Below are 18122 nucleotides of genomic sequence, written 5' to 3' on the forward strand. Positions count from 1 at the left end.
GAGAAGCAGGACCACAAAGGTAGTAATCTCGGGATTACTGCCTGTGCCACGTGACAGTGAGTATAGGAATAGAATGAAGTGGGGAATAAATGTGTGGCTGAGGGATTGGAGCAGGAGGCAGGGGTTCAGATTTCTGGATCATTGAGACCTCTTTTGGGGCAGGTGTGATCTGTACAAAAAGGATAGGTTGTACTTGAATCCCAGGGGGACTAATATCCTGGTGGGGAGGTTTGCTAAGGCTATTGGGGAATTTTAAACTAGAACTGCTGGGAGGTTGAGAACCGAACTGAAGAACCGGAGGAAGAGGTGGTTGGCTTACAAATAGAGAAAGCCTGGAGACAGTGCGAGAGGGAGGATAGGCAGGTGATAGAGAAGGGACGCGCTCAGACTGATGGTTGGAGATGTGTCTATTTTAATGCAAGGAGTATTATGAACAAAGTGGATGAGCTTAGAGTGGATCAACACGGAGCTGTGATGCTGTAGCCATTACAGAGATTTGGATGGCTCAGGGGCAGGAATGGTTATTTCCAGTGCCAGGCTTTAGATATTTCAGAAAGGACAAGGAAGGAGGCAAAAGAGGTGGGGGCGTGGCACTGTTGTTCAGAGATAGTGTGACAGCTGCAGAAAAGGAGGAAGTCATGGAGGGATTGTCTACAGAGTCTCTGTGGGTGGAAGTTCGGAACAGGAAGGGGTCAATAACTCTACTGGGTGCTTTTTATGAAGGGTGTAATAATAACAGGGTTGTCATATTTTAATTTCCCAAATATTGAATGGCATCTCCCTAGAACAAGGGGTTTACATGAGGTGGAGTTTGTTAGGTGTGTTCAGGAAGGTTTCTTGACACAGTATGTAGATAAGCCTACAAGTGGAGAGGCTGTACTTGATCTGTAATTGGGAAATGAACCTGCTCAGGTGTCCTATTTCTCAGTGGGAGAGCATTTTGGAGGTAGTGATCATAATTCTATCCCCTTTACAATAGCATTGGTGAGAGATAGGAACAGACAAGTTAGGAAAGCGTTTAATTGGAGTAAGGGGAAATATGAGGCTATCAGTTAGGAACTTGGAAGCATTGGGAATAGATATTCTCAGGGAAATGTACGGAAGAAATGTGGCAAATATTCAGGAGATATTTGCGTGAAGTTCCAATCAGGCAGGGAAAGAACAGTAGAGTACAGGAATCATGGTGTACAAAGGCTGTTGTAAATCTAGTCAAGAAGAAAAGCTTACGAAAGGTTCAAAAAACTAGGTAATGATAAATATCTAGAAGATTATAAGGCTAGCAAGAAGGAGCTTAAGAATGAAATTAGGAAAGCCAGAAGGAGACATGAGAAGGCCTTGGTGGGCAGGATTAAGGAAAACCCCAAGGCACCCTACAAATATGTGAAGAGCAAAAGGCTAAGACATGAGAGAATAGGATGCGCTGGAACTTTTGGAAAGCATCAAGTTGGATAAGTCACTAGGACCAGACGAAATGTACTCCAGGCTACTGTGGGAGGTGAGAGAAGAGATTGCTGAGCCCCTGGTGATGATCTTTGCATCATCAGTAGGGACAGGAGAGGTTCTGGAGGATTGGAGGATTGTGAATGTTGTTCCCTTATTCAAAAAAATGGAGTAGAGGTAGCCCAGGAAATTATAGACCAGTGAATCTTGCTTCAGTGGTTGGTAAGCTGATGGACAAGATGCTGAGAGGCAGGATTTATGAACATTTGGAGAGGCATAATATGATTAGGAATAGTCAGCATAGCTTTGTGAAAGGTAGGTCATACCTTACGAGTCTGATTGAATTTTTTGAGGATATGACTAAACACATTGATGAAGGTAGAGTAGTAGATGCAGTGTACATAGATTTCAGCAAGACATTTGATAAGGTACCCTATGCAAGGCTTATTGAGAAAGTAAGGAGGCATGGGATCCATGGGGACATTGCTTTGTGGATCCAGAACTGGTTTGTCCAAAGAAGGCAAAGAGTGGTTATAGATGGATCATATTCTGCATGCAGGTCAGTGACCAGTGAGGTGCCTCAGGGATCTGTTCTAGGATCCTTACTCTTGGTGAATATTATAAATGACCTGGATGAGGAAGTGGAGGGATAGGTCAGTAAATTTGCTGATGACACAAAGGTTGGGGGTGTTTTGGATAGAATGGAGGGCTGTCAGAGGTTACAGCAGGACATCGATGGGATGCAAAACTGAGCTGAGAAGTAGCAAATGGAGTTCAACCCAGGTAAGTGTGAAGTGGTTCATTTTGGTAGGTCAAATATGATGGCAAAATATAGTATTAATGGTAAGTGTGGAGGATCAGAGGGATCTTGGAGTCCAAGTCTACAGGACACTCAAAGCTGCTGTGCAGGTTGACTCTAGTTAAGAAAGCATACGGTGCACTGGCCTTCATCAATCATGGGATTGAGTTTAGTAGCCGAGAGGTAGTGTTGCAGCTATATAGGACCCTGGTCAAACCCCACTTGGAGTACTGTGCTCAGTACTGGTCGCCTCACTACAGGAAGGATGTGCAAACTATAGAAAGGAGGGAGAGGAGATGTTGCTTGGATTGGGGAGCATGTCTTATGAGAATAGGTTGAGTGAACTCGGCCTTTTCTCCGGGACGACGGAGAATGAATAGGTGACCTGATAGAGGTGTATAAGATGATGAGAGGCATTGATCGTGTGGATAGTCAGTGGCTTTTTCCCAGGGCTGAAATGGCTATCATGAGAGGGCACAGTTTTAAGGTGCTGGGGAGTAGGTACAGAGGAGATATCAGGGGTAAGTTTTTATAACACAGAGTGGTGAGCATATGGAATGGGCTGCCAGCGATGGCTGTGGTGCGGTTACAATAGGGTCTTTTAAGAGACTTCTGAATAGGTACAAGGATCTTAGAAAAATAGAGGGCTATGGGTAATCCTAGGTAATTTCTAAGGTAAGGACGTGTTTGGCACAGCTTTGTGAGCCGAAGGGCCTGTATTGTGCTGTAGGTTTTCTATGTTTCTATAATCAATTGAACCATCTTGTCTGCACACAGGTGATCTCCAGTTAACTAATTATGTGAATTCTAAAACCAACTGGCTGCACCAGTGATGATTTGGTATGTCATATTAAAGAGGGTGAATACTTTTACAATTATTTTGTGCTTTATATTTGTAATTAATTTAGATCACTTTGTAGAGATCTGTTTTCACTTTGACACAAAATAATCTTTTTCTGTTGATCATTGTCAAAAAATGCCAACTTAAATCCACTGTGGTTCAATGTCAACTTCTGGGGGGGGGGGGGGAGTGAATACTTTTTATAGGCGGTACATGAATCTGCAGGCTCACATTCAATGCTTTAAAAATAGCTTTTTCCTCTGTGTTATTTGATTCCTGAATGGTCCATAAACCCCTAAATACTACCTAATTAATCCTCTTATGCATGATTTAATTTGTAACTATATTTATTTTAGTCTCGCACTCTACTGCTGCCACTGACAACAAATTACACAATGTGTCAGTAACAATAAATCCAATTCTGCTTCCGATTCTCAAAAGAATAATGCCAACAACCATCAAGAATGAGGAGCTAAAGAATCAAAGTGTTTAAGGCAAACATTACTGAGAAGTTTATTTCATCATTTATTTATCAGCAGCTTACTCTGATGCTACTTTAGACAAACCTATAAATTTATTTCCAAATGCATTGACTATATACTTCCTAAATAATAGTAACTTCAATCAAAATATCTGGAACAAACAATTACCTCTTAAGACTATTCTGCGTTGAAAGTGAGTTAGTATGCTCCATACTCCTTACAAACAACATCTCTTCTCCCTCACATTTTGAATTCCAAGTTGCTAGCATATTTGTGTTCAACTGTGATGAGGCAGATTTATCAGCATCATATGACAAGCTGTTAACACTGCAGGATCCAACTGAATTGAACTTCTTTATAACTGCAAAGAAAGCATAAAACACTGCATTATTTAGTGCAAAGCTACCATGAACACATAGGCTTAAACATTTATCTGAAACCAAAGAGGAACTGAACGACACACATCAGAATTATGCTCAATTTATAGCCAAGACCTTATTAATTTTTCCTATTTTTCTTTCATACTCCACCCCTATAATCAATCAAACTAAATATTGTCATGTGGAGAATGAAGTCAGGAACAGGAGGGAAAAATATTGGAGAGGGGGAAAAGATAACAGGGTAGGAGCGATGTTGTGGAGAGGGAAGAACGGAAGAGGCAACATCAGAAGTTATGCTGAGACAGCAGGGTCAATATTCATGTTTTTCCTGCAAATAAATTGGAAAAATACTCACCTGCTAAATATATCATACACTACCTCGCTTCCCAAGGTAGGTTTCCCAAGTCCTGAGAAATTAGGCCAGCTAAAATTTGATGCATGGCACAGTACTTTTCTCCTATGTACAGTATATACAAGCAGGAAGTATAGTATTGGCTATACACAGGAAGCAGGTTTAAACAATCAACATGAAAAACTTTATAACAATGTAAATAAATCATCAATAACTTACTTGCTGGCTTTTAAAGGATTCATTTGAAAAAGAAGGTTTAGGAATCAGTTGGACTGCACTTTAAAGCTCCAACAACTGTGGAAATGATTTTCTGTCTGCACAGGAGAACCCTTGTGCAATTTTTCCCAAAAGAAATGAGTATTAATGAAGTATTGCTGAACCTAGCAGTGAAGCGGGGGTCGGGGGGGGGAGTAAGATCTCCAACAGAATAGATCTGAAAAGATGAACAGTCAAGAGTATGTAAAGGGATTGAGATCTTTAAGCATAAAGTGGTATACACTCATGGGCATATTGAAGGCGAATATCTGAGGAAAATGGGCATTAACACTGTAAAAACGTATCTTTTTTATACCTTAATAGTCTGATACACAAGATAGTCAAGTACTCAACTTGCAAATGAGTCAGTAAAAACACGTTGCCTTTCAAACAAAAATGTTACCAATTTAGAAATTATTAAAATTTGAATAGTATTTGAGAGTTTTGTTTATTGTCAGTAACAATTATTGTAGTATCAAGAGTTATGGAATATTGTTGTCAGTCAGCAAGGAAAAAAATGATCCTATATGGAGGTAATAAAAGCATAAAATGCAAATTCAGCAAAAAAATGGTTACAGCCAGTACTAAAGCAACTGATTTAATGGAGGTGCCTTTCTGATATAATACCTGTGAGATATGAAGTCCACATTGGAATCAAACAGGATATCAAATGTTGTGAATATATCTTAATAAGCATTGCTTGAAGTAAATTTATTATCAAAGTATATACATGAAACACATATTTCTCTTAGATTCAATTTCTTGCAGGCATTCACAATAAATATAAACAAAGGCAATGAATTAATGCAAAATCGCACACAAGATGGACAAACAAAAACAAAATAATAATAATAAGTAAGCAATAGCTATCAAGATTGTGAGATGGCAAGTCCCTGAAAGTGAGTCCATTGGTTCAGTGTTAGGGTGAATAAAGTTGAATGAAGTTATCCCCTCTGGTTCAAGAGCAAGGGGTAATAATTGTTCCTGAGCCTCCTGTACCTCTTTCCTTATGGTAGCAGCGAGAAAAGAACATGGTCTGGATGGAGGGGATCTGTGAATATTGATGCTACTTTCCTGCAGCAGTGTTCCTTGTAGATGTGCTCAAAGGTGGGGAGAGCTTTATCCATGATGGACAATTGAATGTTAAAAACACTAGAAAAGTACAGTGACGAAACTACTTCAGATGAATTCCTATATTTCCAGGAAATAAAAAGCTGATAAATAACCCCAAAAGACTGAAAACATTTTTAGCTACTTACTTTCTTCAGGATGATTCACCTTGTCAGGAAGAAGATTTCCTTGGGAAGCTACTTTAAATAATCGTGCACGAGTATTGTTTACTTTTTTAATCTCTATTGGGTCCAGTGGGGGTTTTGGAAGAGAAGGATGTTCATCTTTAGACAAGGAAGTAGGAACTTTTGGTTTCTGCTCCAGAAGAAATTAAGAATGAAAATAAATTCTAACAAGTTAATATGTTTAAATTCTATCAACATGTTAAATATGTAAAATGTTCTTTCAGTAAGTGGCTCAAGCAGCACTTGAATAAATAAAAAAATATTAAATTTTAACTCATACAATTTTTTAAAAAATAAACATATTTGTATGTGTTCACCATAAATATGCCAATAATGCACAATATAAATCTTTTCCAAACTGATTGCCCAGTTTTATCACCCAAAATTTCATTGTTAAATATGCAAAATTGAGCATGTTCATGTTTGTTTGATTACATTAAGGATGTGATGCTGAGGCTTTATACAGCATTGGTTAGATCATGCTTGAAGTATAGTGAGCAGTTTTGGGCTTGTTATCAAAGAAAAGGTGTGCTGCCATTAGAGAGGGTCCAGAGGAGGTTCACAAGAATGATCCTGGGAATGAAAGGGTTAACATGTGAGAAGCATTTGATAACTGTACTCAATGGAGTTTAGAAGAATGTGGGGGGGGGGGGGGTGGTTCTCATTGACAGCTATCAAATACTGAAAGGCCTAGATAGAGTGGATGTGGAGAAGATGTTTTCAATTGTGGGAGAGTCTAGGTCAAGAGGACCCAGCCTTAGAATGCAAGGACGTCCCTATAGAACATAGATGAGGAGGAATTTCCTTAGCTGGAGGGTGGTGAATCTGTGGAATTCATTGCAATAGACAGCTGTGGAGGCCAAGCCAATGGGTATACTTCGAGCAGAGTTTCTTGATTAGTAAAGCCATTAAAGGTTATGGGGAGAAAGAAGGAGAATAGGATTAAGAAGGATAATAAAGCAGCCATGATCAAATTCTGGAGGAGATTTGATTAGTCAAGTGGCCTAATTTTGTTCCTATATTTTATGGTTTCAATACTGGAGTATTCAACAAATCAAAGAATAGGAATTTCCTAATTTGCTGTTGGTGATGCCCAAGTCAAAGCAGACTCAAGGGGCCTATTATTCTCCTTTGATTTTGGCATCATGTGCATGATTGAGAGTTGGCAACAATGGCAGCAAAGAGAGACCAGCAAAGCCCAAGGAAAAGAGGGAGAATTATATACATAGTGCATTGACATTAAAAGGGTGATGGGTTGGGATGGAGCTGCAGTTTTCAGTTCTTCATTATTAACTTCTACCTCCCATCTACCTCGACCTGCCCACATCTCCATTTCTCCCTACCGTGTTTGCACCACCTTATCTTTTGAAATTTGTGTTCGAGTTAATATCAAACCCAGGTATCAAAAGGATATTGATACATGGACAGCATCACAAACTTTGGCCTAGCAACTATGTGTAAAAATCCTTTAGATGGGGCCTCTGTGAAGCATTTACTGGTAGGTCTCCTGGCTATTTTCCCAAACATTACTCAGTATTATTGAGGCATCTGTAGTGTCCAAAATGCTATATTTTGCAAGATAACTAAACCACTAAAACTATGGATCTAAATAGTTCTGCACTGAAATATATTCTCTACCACTTCTGATAAGACTTCAATTTTACTTTTATTTTAAAGTAATTGCTACCAAAGCCACAGAGTGTTCAAATTTGCCTCTTTTTTAAAAAAATATTTTTCTATTAACTATTATTGAAGATCAACAAAAACATTAAGTCAATATGTCATTATGTACAATGAAGAATTAAATTAGCAAATAACTGGTTAACAAAGCTAAGCAATATATCAATAATAACAAGAAAAAATAAAAGTGTTAAGAATATTTTTAACAATTTTGCCTCTTTTTACACTCACATGCTCTAGTGGGCTGAGGCGTGCTCCTGACAAGGGTCTTGAATCACCTCCTTCAAAACTGCGAGCATGAAGACTGTAAAAATAAAGCAAGGAAATTATTCCTTTTGTGTGCTTATGATGAAATACTCTGTTGCATTATTTAGGGGCAATATAAAATTCCAAAAAATGAATTGCTTGGAGTTAAAATATAACTTGAAGTTTGAATACTGCAATATAGCCAATTAAGTAATGAAAAAAAAACCAAAGACACTCAAAGCATAACTGTGCAAAGATTCATCAGACTGATTCCTAAACTGATAGGTTTGCCACATGGGGAAAAATTAAGTATTCTGAAACTATAGCAACACAGAAAATGCTGGAGGAACTCAGCAGGTCAGGCAGCGCCTATAGAAATGAATAAACAGTTGACCTTTCAGGCCAAGACCCCCCTTCAGGACTGAGAAGGAAGGGGGAAGATGCCAGAATAAAAAGGTGGGGTGGGGGGAGGGAGGCTAGCTGAAAGGTGATAGATGAAGCCAGGTAGGTGGGAAAGGTAAAGAGCTGGAGAAAAAGGAATCTAATAAGAGAGGAAGTGGACCATAGGAAAAAGGGAAGAAGGAGGGGAGCCAGGGGAAAGTGATAGGTGAAAAGAGGTAAAAGGGCAGGTTGGGGAATAGAAGAAGTGGGGGGCAGGGATTTTTATTTTTAAAAACAGGAAGGTGAAATCTTTATTTATTCTATTATGTTGAAAGCTACCTGGATGGAATACAAGGTGTTGCTCCTCCACCTTGAAGGAGCCATGGACCAACATGTTAAACCAGGAACAGGAATCAGAATTTAAATGTTTGGCCACTAGGAAGTTCAGCTTTTGATGCACTGATGACGCGGTGCACCAATTTACGACGGGTCTCACTAATGTAGAGGAGGCCGCATCGGAAGCACCAGACACAGCAGACAGTAGGTTAGCAGGTGACGTGTTTGAGGCCCTGAATGGAGGTGAGAGAAGTGGTGTATGGCCAGGTGTAGCACTTAGGCTGCTTACAGGGATGAGTGCCTAGAAGGAGATTAATGGGGAGGGACGAATGGACTAGGGAATCATGGAGAGAGCAGAGATGGACCAAGTGAATTTAAGGGCAGGGTAGAAGTTAGGGGCAAAGTTGATTAAATTGACGAGCTCAGCATGACAAGCTGAAGCAGCACCAATGCAATCATCAATGTAGCACAGGAAGAGTTGGGGAGGAAACTGGGGAAGGCTTCGAACATAGACTGTTCTACGTAGCCGATGAAGAGGCATGCATAGCTTGGGCCCATGTGAGTGCCCATGGCTACCCCTCAAGTTTGAAGAAAGTGGTAAGAGACAAAGGAAAAATTTTTCAGGGTGAGGACCAATTTTGCCAGATGATGGAGAGTGGTGGTGGAAGGGGATTGTTTGGTTCTTTTGCCAAGAAAGAAGTGGAGGGCCTTGAGGCCTTCCTGATGGGGGATAGAAGTGTACAGGGACTGAACATCCATGGTGAAGATGAGGCAGTCAGGGCCAGGGATCTGAAGGTTACTGGGGAGACCAAAGGTGTGAGAAGTGTCACAGATGTAGGTGGAAAGGGACTGAACTAAGGGAATAGAATAAAATTGAGATATGAGGACATGAATTCAGTGGGGCAGGAGCAGGCAGAGACAATAGGCCTAACCGGACAGTCTGGTTTGTGAATCTTAGGTAGATGCAAACTGAAAATGTAATTCCTGCCAACAGCGATGTCTATCTAGCTAATCTCATTTGCCCACATTAGACGGTATCCTTCTACTCTCTTTATATCCAAGTACCTATCCACGGCTTCTAAATGCTGCAATTGTATCAGTCTTTGCCACTTCCTCTCGCAGGTCATTCCAGATAACCCCTTTTGCTTGTATGGAAAACCCTGACCCTCAGATCACCTTTAAATTTCTTCCTTCTCACCTTAAACCTATTCCTTGTAGCCTCAAACTCTCCTACCCTATGAAAAAAGACACTAATAATCTACAATATCTATGTTCCTCTAACTTTATAAATCATAATAAGCTCAGCCTGCTACATTCCAGTGAGAAAAAAAGTTTTCTAATCAAACTCCCCTTATGACCAGTCACTGGAAGAACTTCATGATGGTCAATGTCAGATCCACCAAGCAGTAGCCTTTAAGGTATGTTACCTTATTTTTCTTAGGATGATAGTGGTAGAAGATTAAATATACCGTTCCTTATTATCAATACCTTCTACTATTCTGCCATAATTTCTAAAAGTAATAATAAATATTAGCTTGTTCATTTTTGAAGATTGGTGCTTTCTCCTTTACAAGGCAATAAACGTTTACTTAATTTACTCTGTTTTGATCTTGTTTTCCTCACCAGCCCCAGGAATTAATAATTAATTCAATAAATCTACAACTTTTTTAAAAAATGTAAAAAGAATATTGAAGCTCTACTAACAGATATATTCAGAATTCTCTTTCATATCAGATTAAACTAGTGGCAGCATATTTTGCTATAACAAACAGACACTGAGAAATATTTAAATCTCACAATCTGATGTCTTTACCTGAAAGAAGATGGAGGCCTATCATTATGTGTGCGAGAGGAAGTAGAGTCAAAAAGTTTTCTTTGATCATCTTTAGGAGTAAATGGTCTTTGAGTCTTTAATATTCTCAGTGAGGATCGGGCCTCACTAATAATCTCTGCACTGGTCTTCTGATGAGATGTTAAATCCCCCAAAGTTGAAGTTTTTACAGTCCTTTTGGTCCCTGTAGACTGCATCTTTCCCAGCGCAGATGAATAGCTCCAGAACTTCTCCGTTTCGTGTATACAATTTAAATATGGACTGTGGGCAAAAAAGAAAGATAAATTACTTTCAAACTTAACAATCTTACGGAAGGACTTCTAACCATCTGTAACTACAAATATTGACCATCTTGATAATTCTAAAAGACCATGATCACCTACATCATATGACACGCCACAAAACGAATAAATAATATTTCTGAAAGGAATATAATACTGAACCAAGCTAACCCATTTGACAAGTAGCAATTTGAATGATCCGAGGGGAAGAATTGCCTTTAGTTTAAGACCTCCAATTAATCAGCAACTCTGTACTTTATCATAACTGAGCAAAGTCAAACACAAGACTTCCACAGGAATAATTGAGCAGCACACACAAAACGTTGGATGAACTCAGCAGGTCAGGCAGCATCTATGGAGGAGAATAAACAACCGACGTTTCAGCCTGTGACCCTTCATCAAAACTGGAAAGGAAGGGGGAAGAAGTCAGAATAAGAAGGCATGGAAAGGTGAAAGGAGTGCAAGCTAGCAGGTGATAGGTGAGACCAGGTTATAGGGGAAGGATGGTGTTCCTCCAAAACTTTGTGTATGTTGCTATTGACCTGTTGAATTCCTCCAATTTGTGTGTGTTGCTACCACCATTGATGCTGTCCCACCCACATCTCCTCCATTTCCTGCACATCTACTCTCACCTACCACCCGTGAATCTCTGTTGCTAGCACATAATTCTCTGTAACTTCTGCCATGTACAAAAGGATTCTTAGATTTAAGCACATCTTTCTCTCTAACCCCACCCCACTAACTCTCCATTTTCCACAGGGTCACTCTCTACGAGACTCTGTTGTCTACATGTCCCTCCCTATTGATCTCCCTCCTGGCATTTATCTCTGTAAGCGGGTCAAATACTACACCTACCTCTACATGTCCTTCCTCACCACCATTCAGGGCCCAAGCAGTCCTTCCAGACAAGGAGACACATCACTGCGAATCTTTTGGAGTTTGCTACTGCATCTGGTGCTCCTAGAGCGGCCTCTTCTACATTGAAGTAGATCGAGGGACTGCTCCAGTGAGCACTTTCACCACAACAGGGGGATTTTCCAGTGGCCACACATTTCAATTCAACTTCCCATTCCCATTCCAACATGATAACATTCAAATAGGCAAGACATTAAAGGATAAGGTCCTAATAGGATTTGTATGAGGGGCAAACGATTGTCATTTATGCGTTTTGCCAAAAGGCCCATATCTGAGCTGTATAACACTATGACTATGATTTTATAGCTCTATAGCTGAAATTCCTACCCAGCCAAAGACTGCAACAAATCAACCACCAACTAAGTACCACAAAATAACTCATTAGAAACACTTTTTCTGTGGTAAACTGTGGCAAACTATCACCACAAACAATGAAGAGGCAAGCTAGGCGAGGTGAACTCAAGGGTTGAGCCACGCAGGTGTGATTCAAACTCTGAGCATAGCATTTTTGAGGAAAAGCAAGGTTGAGGCATGGTTGAGACCCTGTCGGAGTCGGAGATGGAGGGAGCAAATTGAAGAGGAGTTGGTATGGAGGAGTTTCATAGCCCATCCACCTAAACCAGGAGCAAGGTTTTATCGATCTAAGTGTTGAGCCGACTTGGAAAGGGTGAGAATGGCCACAGGCTGGGCAGTGGGACATAGGCCCAGAGCGTATGGCCGCAGCAAGACCCAGGTCCTTGTTCAGTGGACGATTCGGTGTTTGGACAATTTAACTGCTGGCCTAGATAGACTGAAATGGTAGGGTATCGAGACCAGAAGCAAGGGGCGAACTGATTTCACTCGCTCTTCCACGACACTTATTCCTCACACTGCGCTGCCGAGGCTGTGAGCCTGCTCTGGCTCCTATGCGCTTCGTGTCTGTGAAATTTGCAGCAATTTTCCCCGCTGTGTGATAAATTGCGACTGAGGCTATGGGCCTACTCTAACTGCTCAGGGATCGCTGTCTATGGATTCAATTTAGTTTGGAATGCTGTTGCTTGCTTTTACCGTCTGCAGGATTTGTGTGTTTTGTTTGTCTCTTTCTCTGCGCATTGGGCGTTGATCTTTTTTTTAAAAAATTGGGTTCTTCCGGGTTTTTTGCTTTCTGGCTGCCTGTAAGCAGACAAATCTCAAGGTTGTATAATTTATATATTCTTTGATAATAAACGTACTTTGAATCTTTTAACTATTTCTGAATGAGCAGCTGAAGAGGTGAAACTATGGTTACAGTATTTCAAATAATCTTGGTTTTAAAATTCAAAGATTCAAAGAACATTTATTGTCAAAGTATGTATGCAGTATACAACCTTGAGATTTATCTTTTCACAGACAGCAGTGAAACAAAGAAACATCAAGGAGCCCATTCAATAAAAACCCAAACCAAAAAAAAAATCACACAACAGCAAAAAAAAAATGAAAAACACAGAATATAAAACTTCAAACCACAGAGTCATTGAAACAGTTTAGGAATGTTCAGACGAGTTCAGTTCAGTTCAATTTAGACTGGCTCTGTAGGCTGCAGATCCAGCCTGCCCTGATCAAAATCGCACAAGATAGCAAGAAAAGTGGTGTAACTAGAAACTAGAAGCACATATAGCTTGGGCTCCACAGTCCAATCCACAAACTGTATCGATTAAACCTTGACCAAGACCCAAGACTCTGGCACCATTCTTCAGCAGTATCGGACGAGAGTGAGAGAGAGAGACCAGTCAAACACAGGCACCTTCTTTCAGCAGCAGCAAGCAAGACAGAAAGACCAGTCAAATGCAGGCACTTTCCTGAGTGGGAGAGAGAGGGAGGGAGAGGGGGAGGGGGAGATATATATCAATGTTGGCAGGCGGTGCTGAATACCCACTCGCCTTCTGCTCTCATCCCGGTTGCTTTCAATCTTGTCTGCTGCTTTAATTGGTGAGATTGGCGAGAAATGGAACCCATCTCCTGACCACTCTGCTTGAAACCTCCCCAAACTTCCTCAGAGACAGCAAAGTACCAGATCACTCAATCAGCTCGAAAATACATTATCAAACTGTAAATCACAGGCTCCAATTGCATGCAGCTTAGTAGCAGAATCACATTTGAAAGAAGAAGTAAAATAAGAAGTCTTATGAACTGTCCTAAGGACGTCACCTTCAGTAGCGTTGTTCAGTTTTTCTTTTGGCTACCAGTAACTAATTAAATGTTATGAGATAAAAGTCAGGAGTTTGTCAATTTCCAGCTTTTATATTGCACACAGGATCAATGCTGGTTTCCCGTGAGGGTAATCAGATGAACAAAGGAGGTATTTCTTCTGATTAGGCTATCCCTTTTGGCTCAAGATGATCTGATTCCATTTCAGTTCTGTGTATCCTAAGGTGGTTGATAAGACCTATGAAGGCCCAGCAGACTACCACAGGTTCAACAAGAAGTACTCAATGGAGGGGATGGACAGTTAGCACATATAGTTGAGTGCTCCTGTCATTTTCACTGGGTTTCTGTCTGCTCTCAATGAAGGGATGAGGCTTTCAGTGCCATCTTGAACAGTTTTCCATTTCAAGTGGTCATGGGCCAGAGATTGCCCTGAGTTTCTGAAACTATTGCACTTTATCAAGGAGGCTTTCAGAGCATTCTTACATAATTTTCATCAACTTCCTGGTTGCCTTTCGCTATAACAGAGCTTGGAGCAGAGTTCCTCTTTTTGAAGACTGCACCTACTGGGGCCATCTGAATGTAATTAGAAAAAAACCTAATGGTGGATCATTTACTTTGCCACTGAATATAGAATATGGAAGCCATGGAAAATTTTGTAGTGACAGCTTTGGTAATAAAAGAAAAGTAAAACGCTGCAGAGCTGCAAATGTGAAATAAAATAGAAGATACTGGAAAATCTTAGCAGACCTGCCAACATTCATGGAAAGAGAAACTGATTTAATGTTTCAGGTCAGAGATCCCCAGTTGAAACCAAAAGAGAAATCATGTTAGTTTTTTTTTTGTTGTGGAAAAAAGGAAAAGGATGGTAAGAGAGGGCACAGATCTCAAATAGATCTAGGCCAGAGATGCACTGCAGATAAAAAGAAAAGATAATCAAATCATAGGATAATGGGAGAAAACTATGAGATGAGGTAATTAGAGTGAGACTACAAACAGAAGAATGTAAAAGCTGCATAATGCAAGGCTGTAGGACATTCAAGCTGTGAATGTTCAAGCTGTGGTAATATGATACACTGATAACTAACAGCAGAAATGGGTACTTCTGATAGAGAGAAAAAGTGGATAGCCTTAAGTTGCAGAAATCAAAATCCAGGCAGAAGATGAAGTTCTCAAGTTAACCTTGGGCCTTATCACAACAGTGCAGGAGGCCACAGACAGAGATGTCAGATTAGGATGGAGAACTAAAGTGATAGGCAGTTGGAAGCTCTGTATCACCCACGCAGACTAAATATAAATGCTGGGCATAGTGATCACACAATTTGCATTGGTTTCTCCAATGTGGGGACGATATTGTGAAAATCAAATGCAGCACCCTAGATTGGAAGAGATGGAGGTGAATTGCTGACATGCCTGTCTGGGTTCATGGGAAGGGGCGAGATAAAAAGTCGGGAGTTGCACCTCCTGCTATTATCCGAGTGGTGATGAGGATGGAAATGTAGACCAGCAGACACAGAGGGAAAGGTCACTTTGAAACACTAAAATAGAAGAGGAGGAGAAAGATGTGTGTGGTAGTGGAATGGTGTTGAAGCTGATGGAAATTAAGAAGGTTGATCAGTTGAATGTAGAGATTATTGGAATAGAAGGTGACTGTGGGAATGCAATCCTTGCTCTGTACAGGAGAAAAACCAGGTGACAGAAAATGTACAGGGAATAGAGGCAAAAACTCTGTCAACAGTGATGAAGGAAGACATCTCAAATGAAACTGAGTGGAAAAACTCTTCAGAGCAGATATGACTGAGAAAGAGGAATGAAAAGAACAGAATGGTGGCAGCTGGTATAGTTGAGATTGCTTTTAAGAGTCCATACGTTTGCAACAGATGTTTGAAATAAAGATGAAGAGATCTAGAAAGAGAAAAGTCAGAGATGTACAATATGAATGTGAAAAACCTGAGAAAACTGGCAGCAAAAAAATATTTCAAGTTTCAAATTCTAAATGAGCACAGGAAGCAATTCCAATCCAATTTTTGATGGATCAGTTCATCCCAAAGAACAATTCAAAAGGGAGGCTGAGGCAACAGTGGCTAACAAGGAAAGCAAATCCAAAATAGCATAAAAGCAAAAGAGAGGGCATACAGTAAAGCAAACAATAGTGGGAAACTAGACCTTTTAACAACCAGGAGAAGCAACTATAAAAACAATAAGAAGAAGAAAGAAGAAATATAAAGGTAAACTAGCCCATATTATAAAAGAGGATACCCAAAAGTTTTTCAGATTATGAAGTGTAAAAAAAGAGGCAAGGGTAAATATCAGAAAATGATACTGCAAAGGTAGTAATAGGAGACAAAGAAATAATGGATGAACTCAATACATATTTTGCATCAATCATCACTGTGGAAGATCACTGTGGCAGCATGTCAGAAATTTGAGAGTGTCATGGGGCAGAATTGAGTACTGTTGCTATTACTAGGGAGAAGGTGCATGGAAAAGTTGAAAGGTCTAAAGGTAGGTAAGTCACCTGGACCAGGTGGACTACACCCCAGCGTTCTGAAAGAGGTAGCTGAAGAGATTGTGATAGTATTAATAGTGATCTTTCAAGATACACTACATTCTGGAATGGTTCTGGAGAACAATAAAATTGCAGATATCACTCCACTCTTTAAAAGGGGAGAGAGGAAGTCAAAAGACAGGGAATCATAAGCTGGTTTGCCTGACCTTAGTGGTTGTCAAGGTGTTAAGAATGCATTATTAAGGATGAGGTTTCAGGAACTGGGAGGCATATAATAAAACAGAGCACAGTCAGCATGATTTCCTTAAAGGAAAATATTGTTTGGCAAAATCTGCTAGAATTCATTGAGGAAATAACAAGCAGGATAAACAAAGGATAGTCAGTGGATGCTGTGTACTTGGATTTTCAGAAGGCTTTTGACAAGGTGCCACACATGAGGTTGGTAAACAAGTTAAGAGCCCATGGTGTTCTGGAAAAGATGCTATCATGGACAGAAGATTGCTGACTGGCAAGAGGCAAAGAGTGGGAATAAAGGGGACCTTTTCAGGTTGGCTATCAGTGACTAGTGATGTTCCATAGGTTTTGTTTTGGGTCTGTTACTTTTCACTTTATATGTTAATGATCTGGATGACAAAATTGATGACTTGTGACCATGTTTGCAGAGAATACAAAAATAGATGGAGGAGCAGGCAGTGTTGAGGAAGCAAGGAGTTTGCAGAAGGATTTGGACAGATTAGGAGAAGGGGTAAAAAAGTGGCAGATGGAATACGATATAAGGAAATGTAGTATGATCACACGCTTTGATAGAAAGAATAACGCCGTAAACAGGGAGCAAATTCAGAAATCGGATGTGCAAAGGGACTGTGCAAGATTCCCTAAAGGTTAATTTGCAGATGAGTGAGTGGTATGGAAGGCAAATACAATGTTAGCATTCATTTCAAGAGACAAGAATATAAAAGTAAGGACTAATGCTGAGGCTATTGTATACACATTGGAGTTCAGAAAATTGAGATGGGATCTCACTGAAACATATTAAATATTGAAAGGCCTAGCTAGACCTCAGGGTAGATTTTTCCAATTGTGGAAGAGTCTAGGATCAGAGGACACAGCCTCAGGATACAAAGATGTCCATTTAAAACAGAGATGAGAAAGAATTTCTTTAGTCAGAGGGCAGTGAATCCTTGGAATCCATTGCCATAGACAGCTACGGAGGATAAGTCATTGAGTATATTTAAAACAGAAACTGATAGGTTCTTGATTAGTAAGGGCATCAAAGGTTACAGGGAGACAGCAGGTGAATGGGGTTGAGAGGAATAATAAATCAGCCATGATTGAATGATGGAGCAGACTTGACGGGTCCAATGGCCTAATTCTGCTCCTATGTCTTATGGTCTAAAGGAAGTGGAGGGAAGGGGACTGAATAGGTCTGAAAACAATACCTTTACACATACATCACAAAAATCTAGGTAACATTTGGTTCCCATTGTTACAACTTTGACCTGGAGAAAGAGAATGAAGTTGAAAGAGGAGTTGCTCAATGTGTGAATGTGTTCAACCAAACAAATGTTAGTGCAGCACAGGGGTGGGGAGAAAGAAGCCAGAACCACAGAGAAGCCTAGTGTGTGATAGAGGTGTAGCGGGATCATGGTAAACATGAGCCAGTTAGGACAGGGGAGATAGAAACCATTAAAGTGGCAGAGAGGATAAGGGTGTTCTCAATGTAAATGGGAAAAACTGGACTGGGGTAAGAAGAATGGATTCAAAGTAGGAAGAAGTAAGTTTGATAGGGCAAGAGCAGATTGAAAATATGAATTTACATGGATAGTACTGTTTGTGAATCTTTGGTAGAGATAAAAGTACTTCTGTTTAACTGGGACACTACAAGGCTGGAACCTACCGAGAGAAAATCTGCAGAGGAAATGAGATCCAATCTTCA

The 18122-nt window shown here is 40.2% G+C and overlaps 1 protein-coding gene across 3 annotated transcripts in view; it reads right to left on the reverse strand.

Annotated features, from left to right (window-relative positions):
• Positions 1-18122, reverse strand: part of armc2 (armadillo repeat containing 2) — a 109896-nt gene that overhangs the window by 87435 nt on the left and 4339 nt on the right. For all 3 annotated transcript variants that reach the window (XM_059982986.1, XM_059982987.1, XM_059982984.1), the window contains exons 2-5: positions 10301-10579; positions 7756-7828; positions 5809-5974; positions 3731-3923 (exon numbers count right to left, since the gene is read on the reverse strand). In XM_059982986.1, the coding sequence (XP_059838969.1) occupies positions 3731-3923; positions 5809-5974; positions 7756-7828; positions 10301-10515 (647 nt within the window). In that variant the 5' untranslated portion in view covers positions 10516-10579. The remainder of the gene's footprint in view (positions 1-3730; positions 3924-5808; positions 5975-7755; positions 7829-10300; positions 10580-18122) is intronic.

The sequence above is a fragment of the Hypanus sabinus genome, chromosome 10 (assembly GCF_030144855.1).
Source record: "Hypanus sabinus isolate sHypSab1 chromosome 10, sHypSab1.hap1, whole genome shotgun sequence".
Lineage (NCBI taxonomy): Eukaryota > Metazoa > Chordata > Chondrichthyes > Myliobatiformes > Dasyatidae > Hypanus > Hypanus sabinus.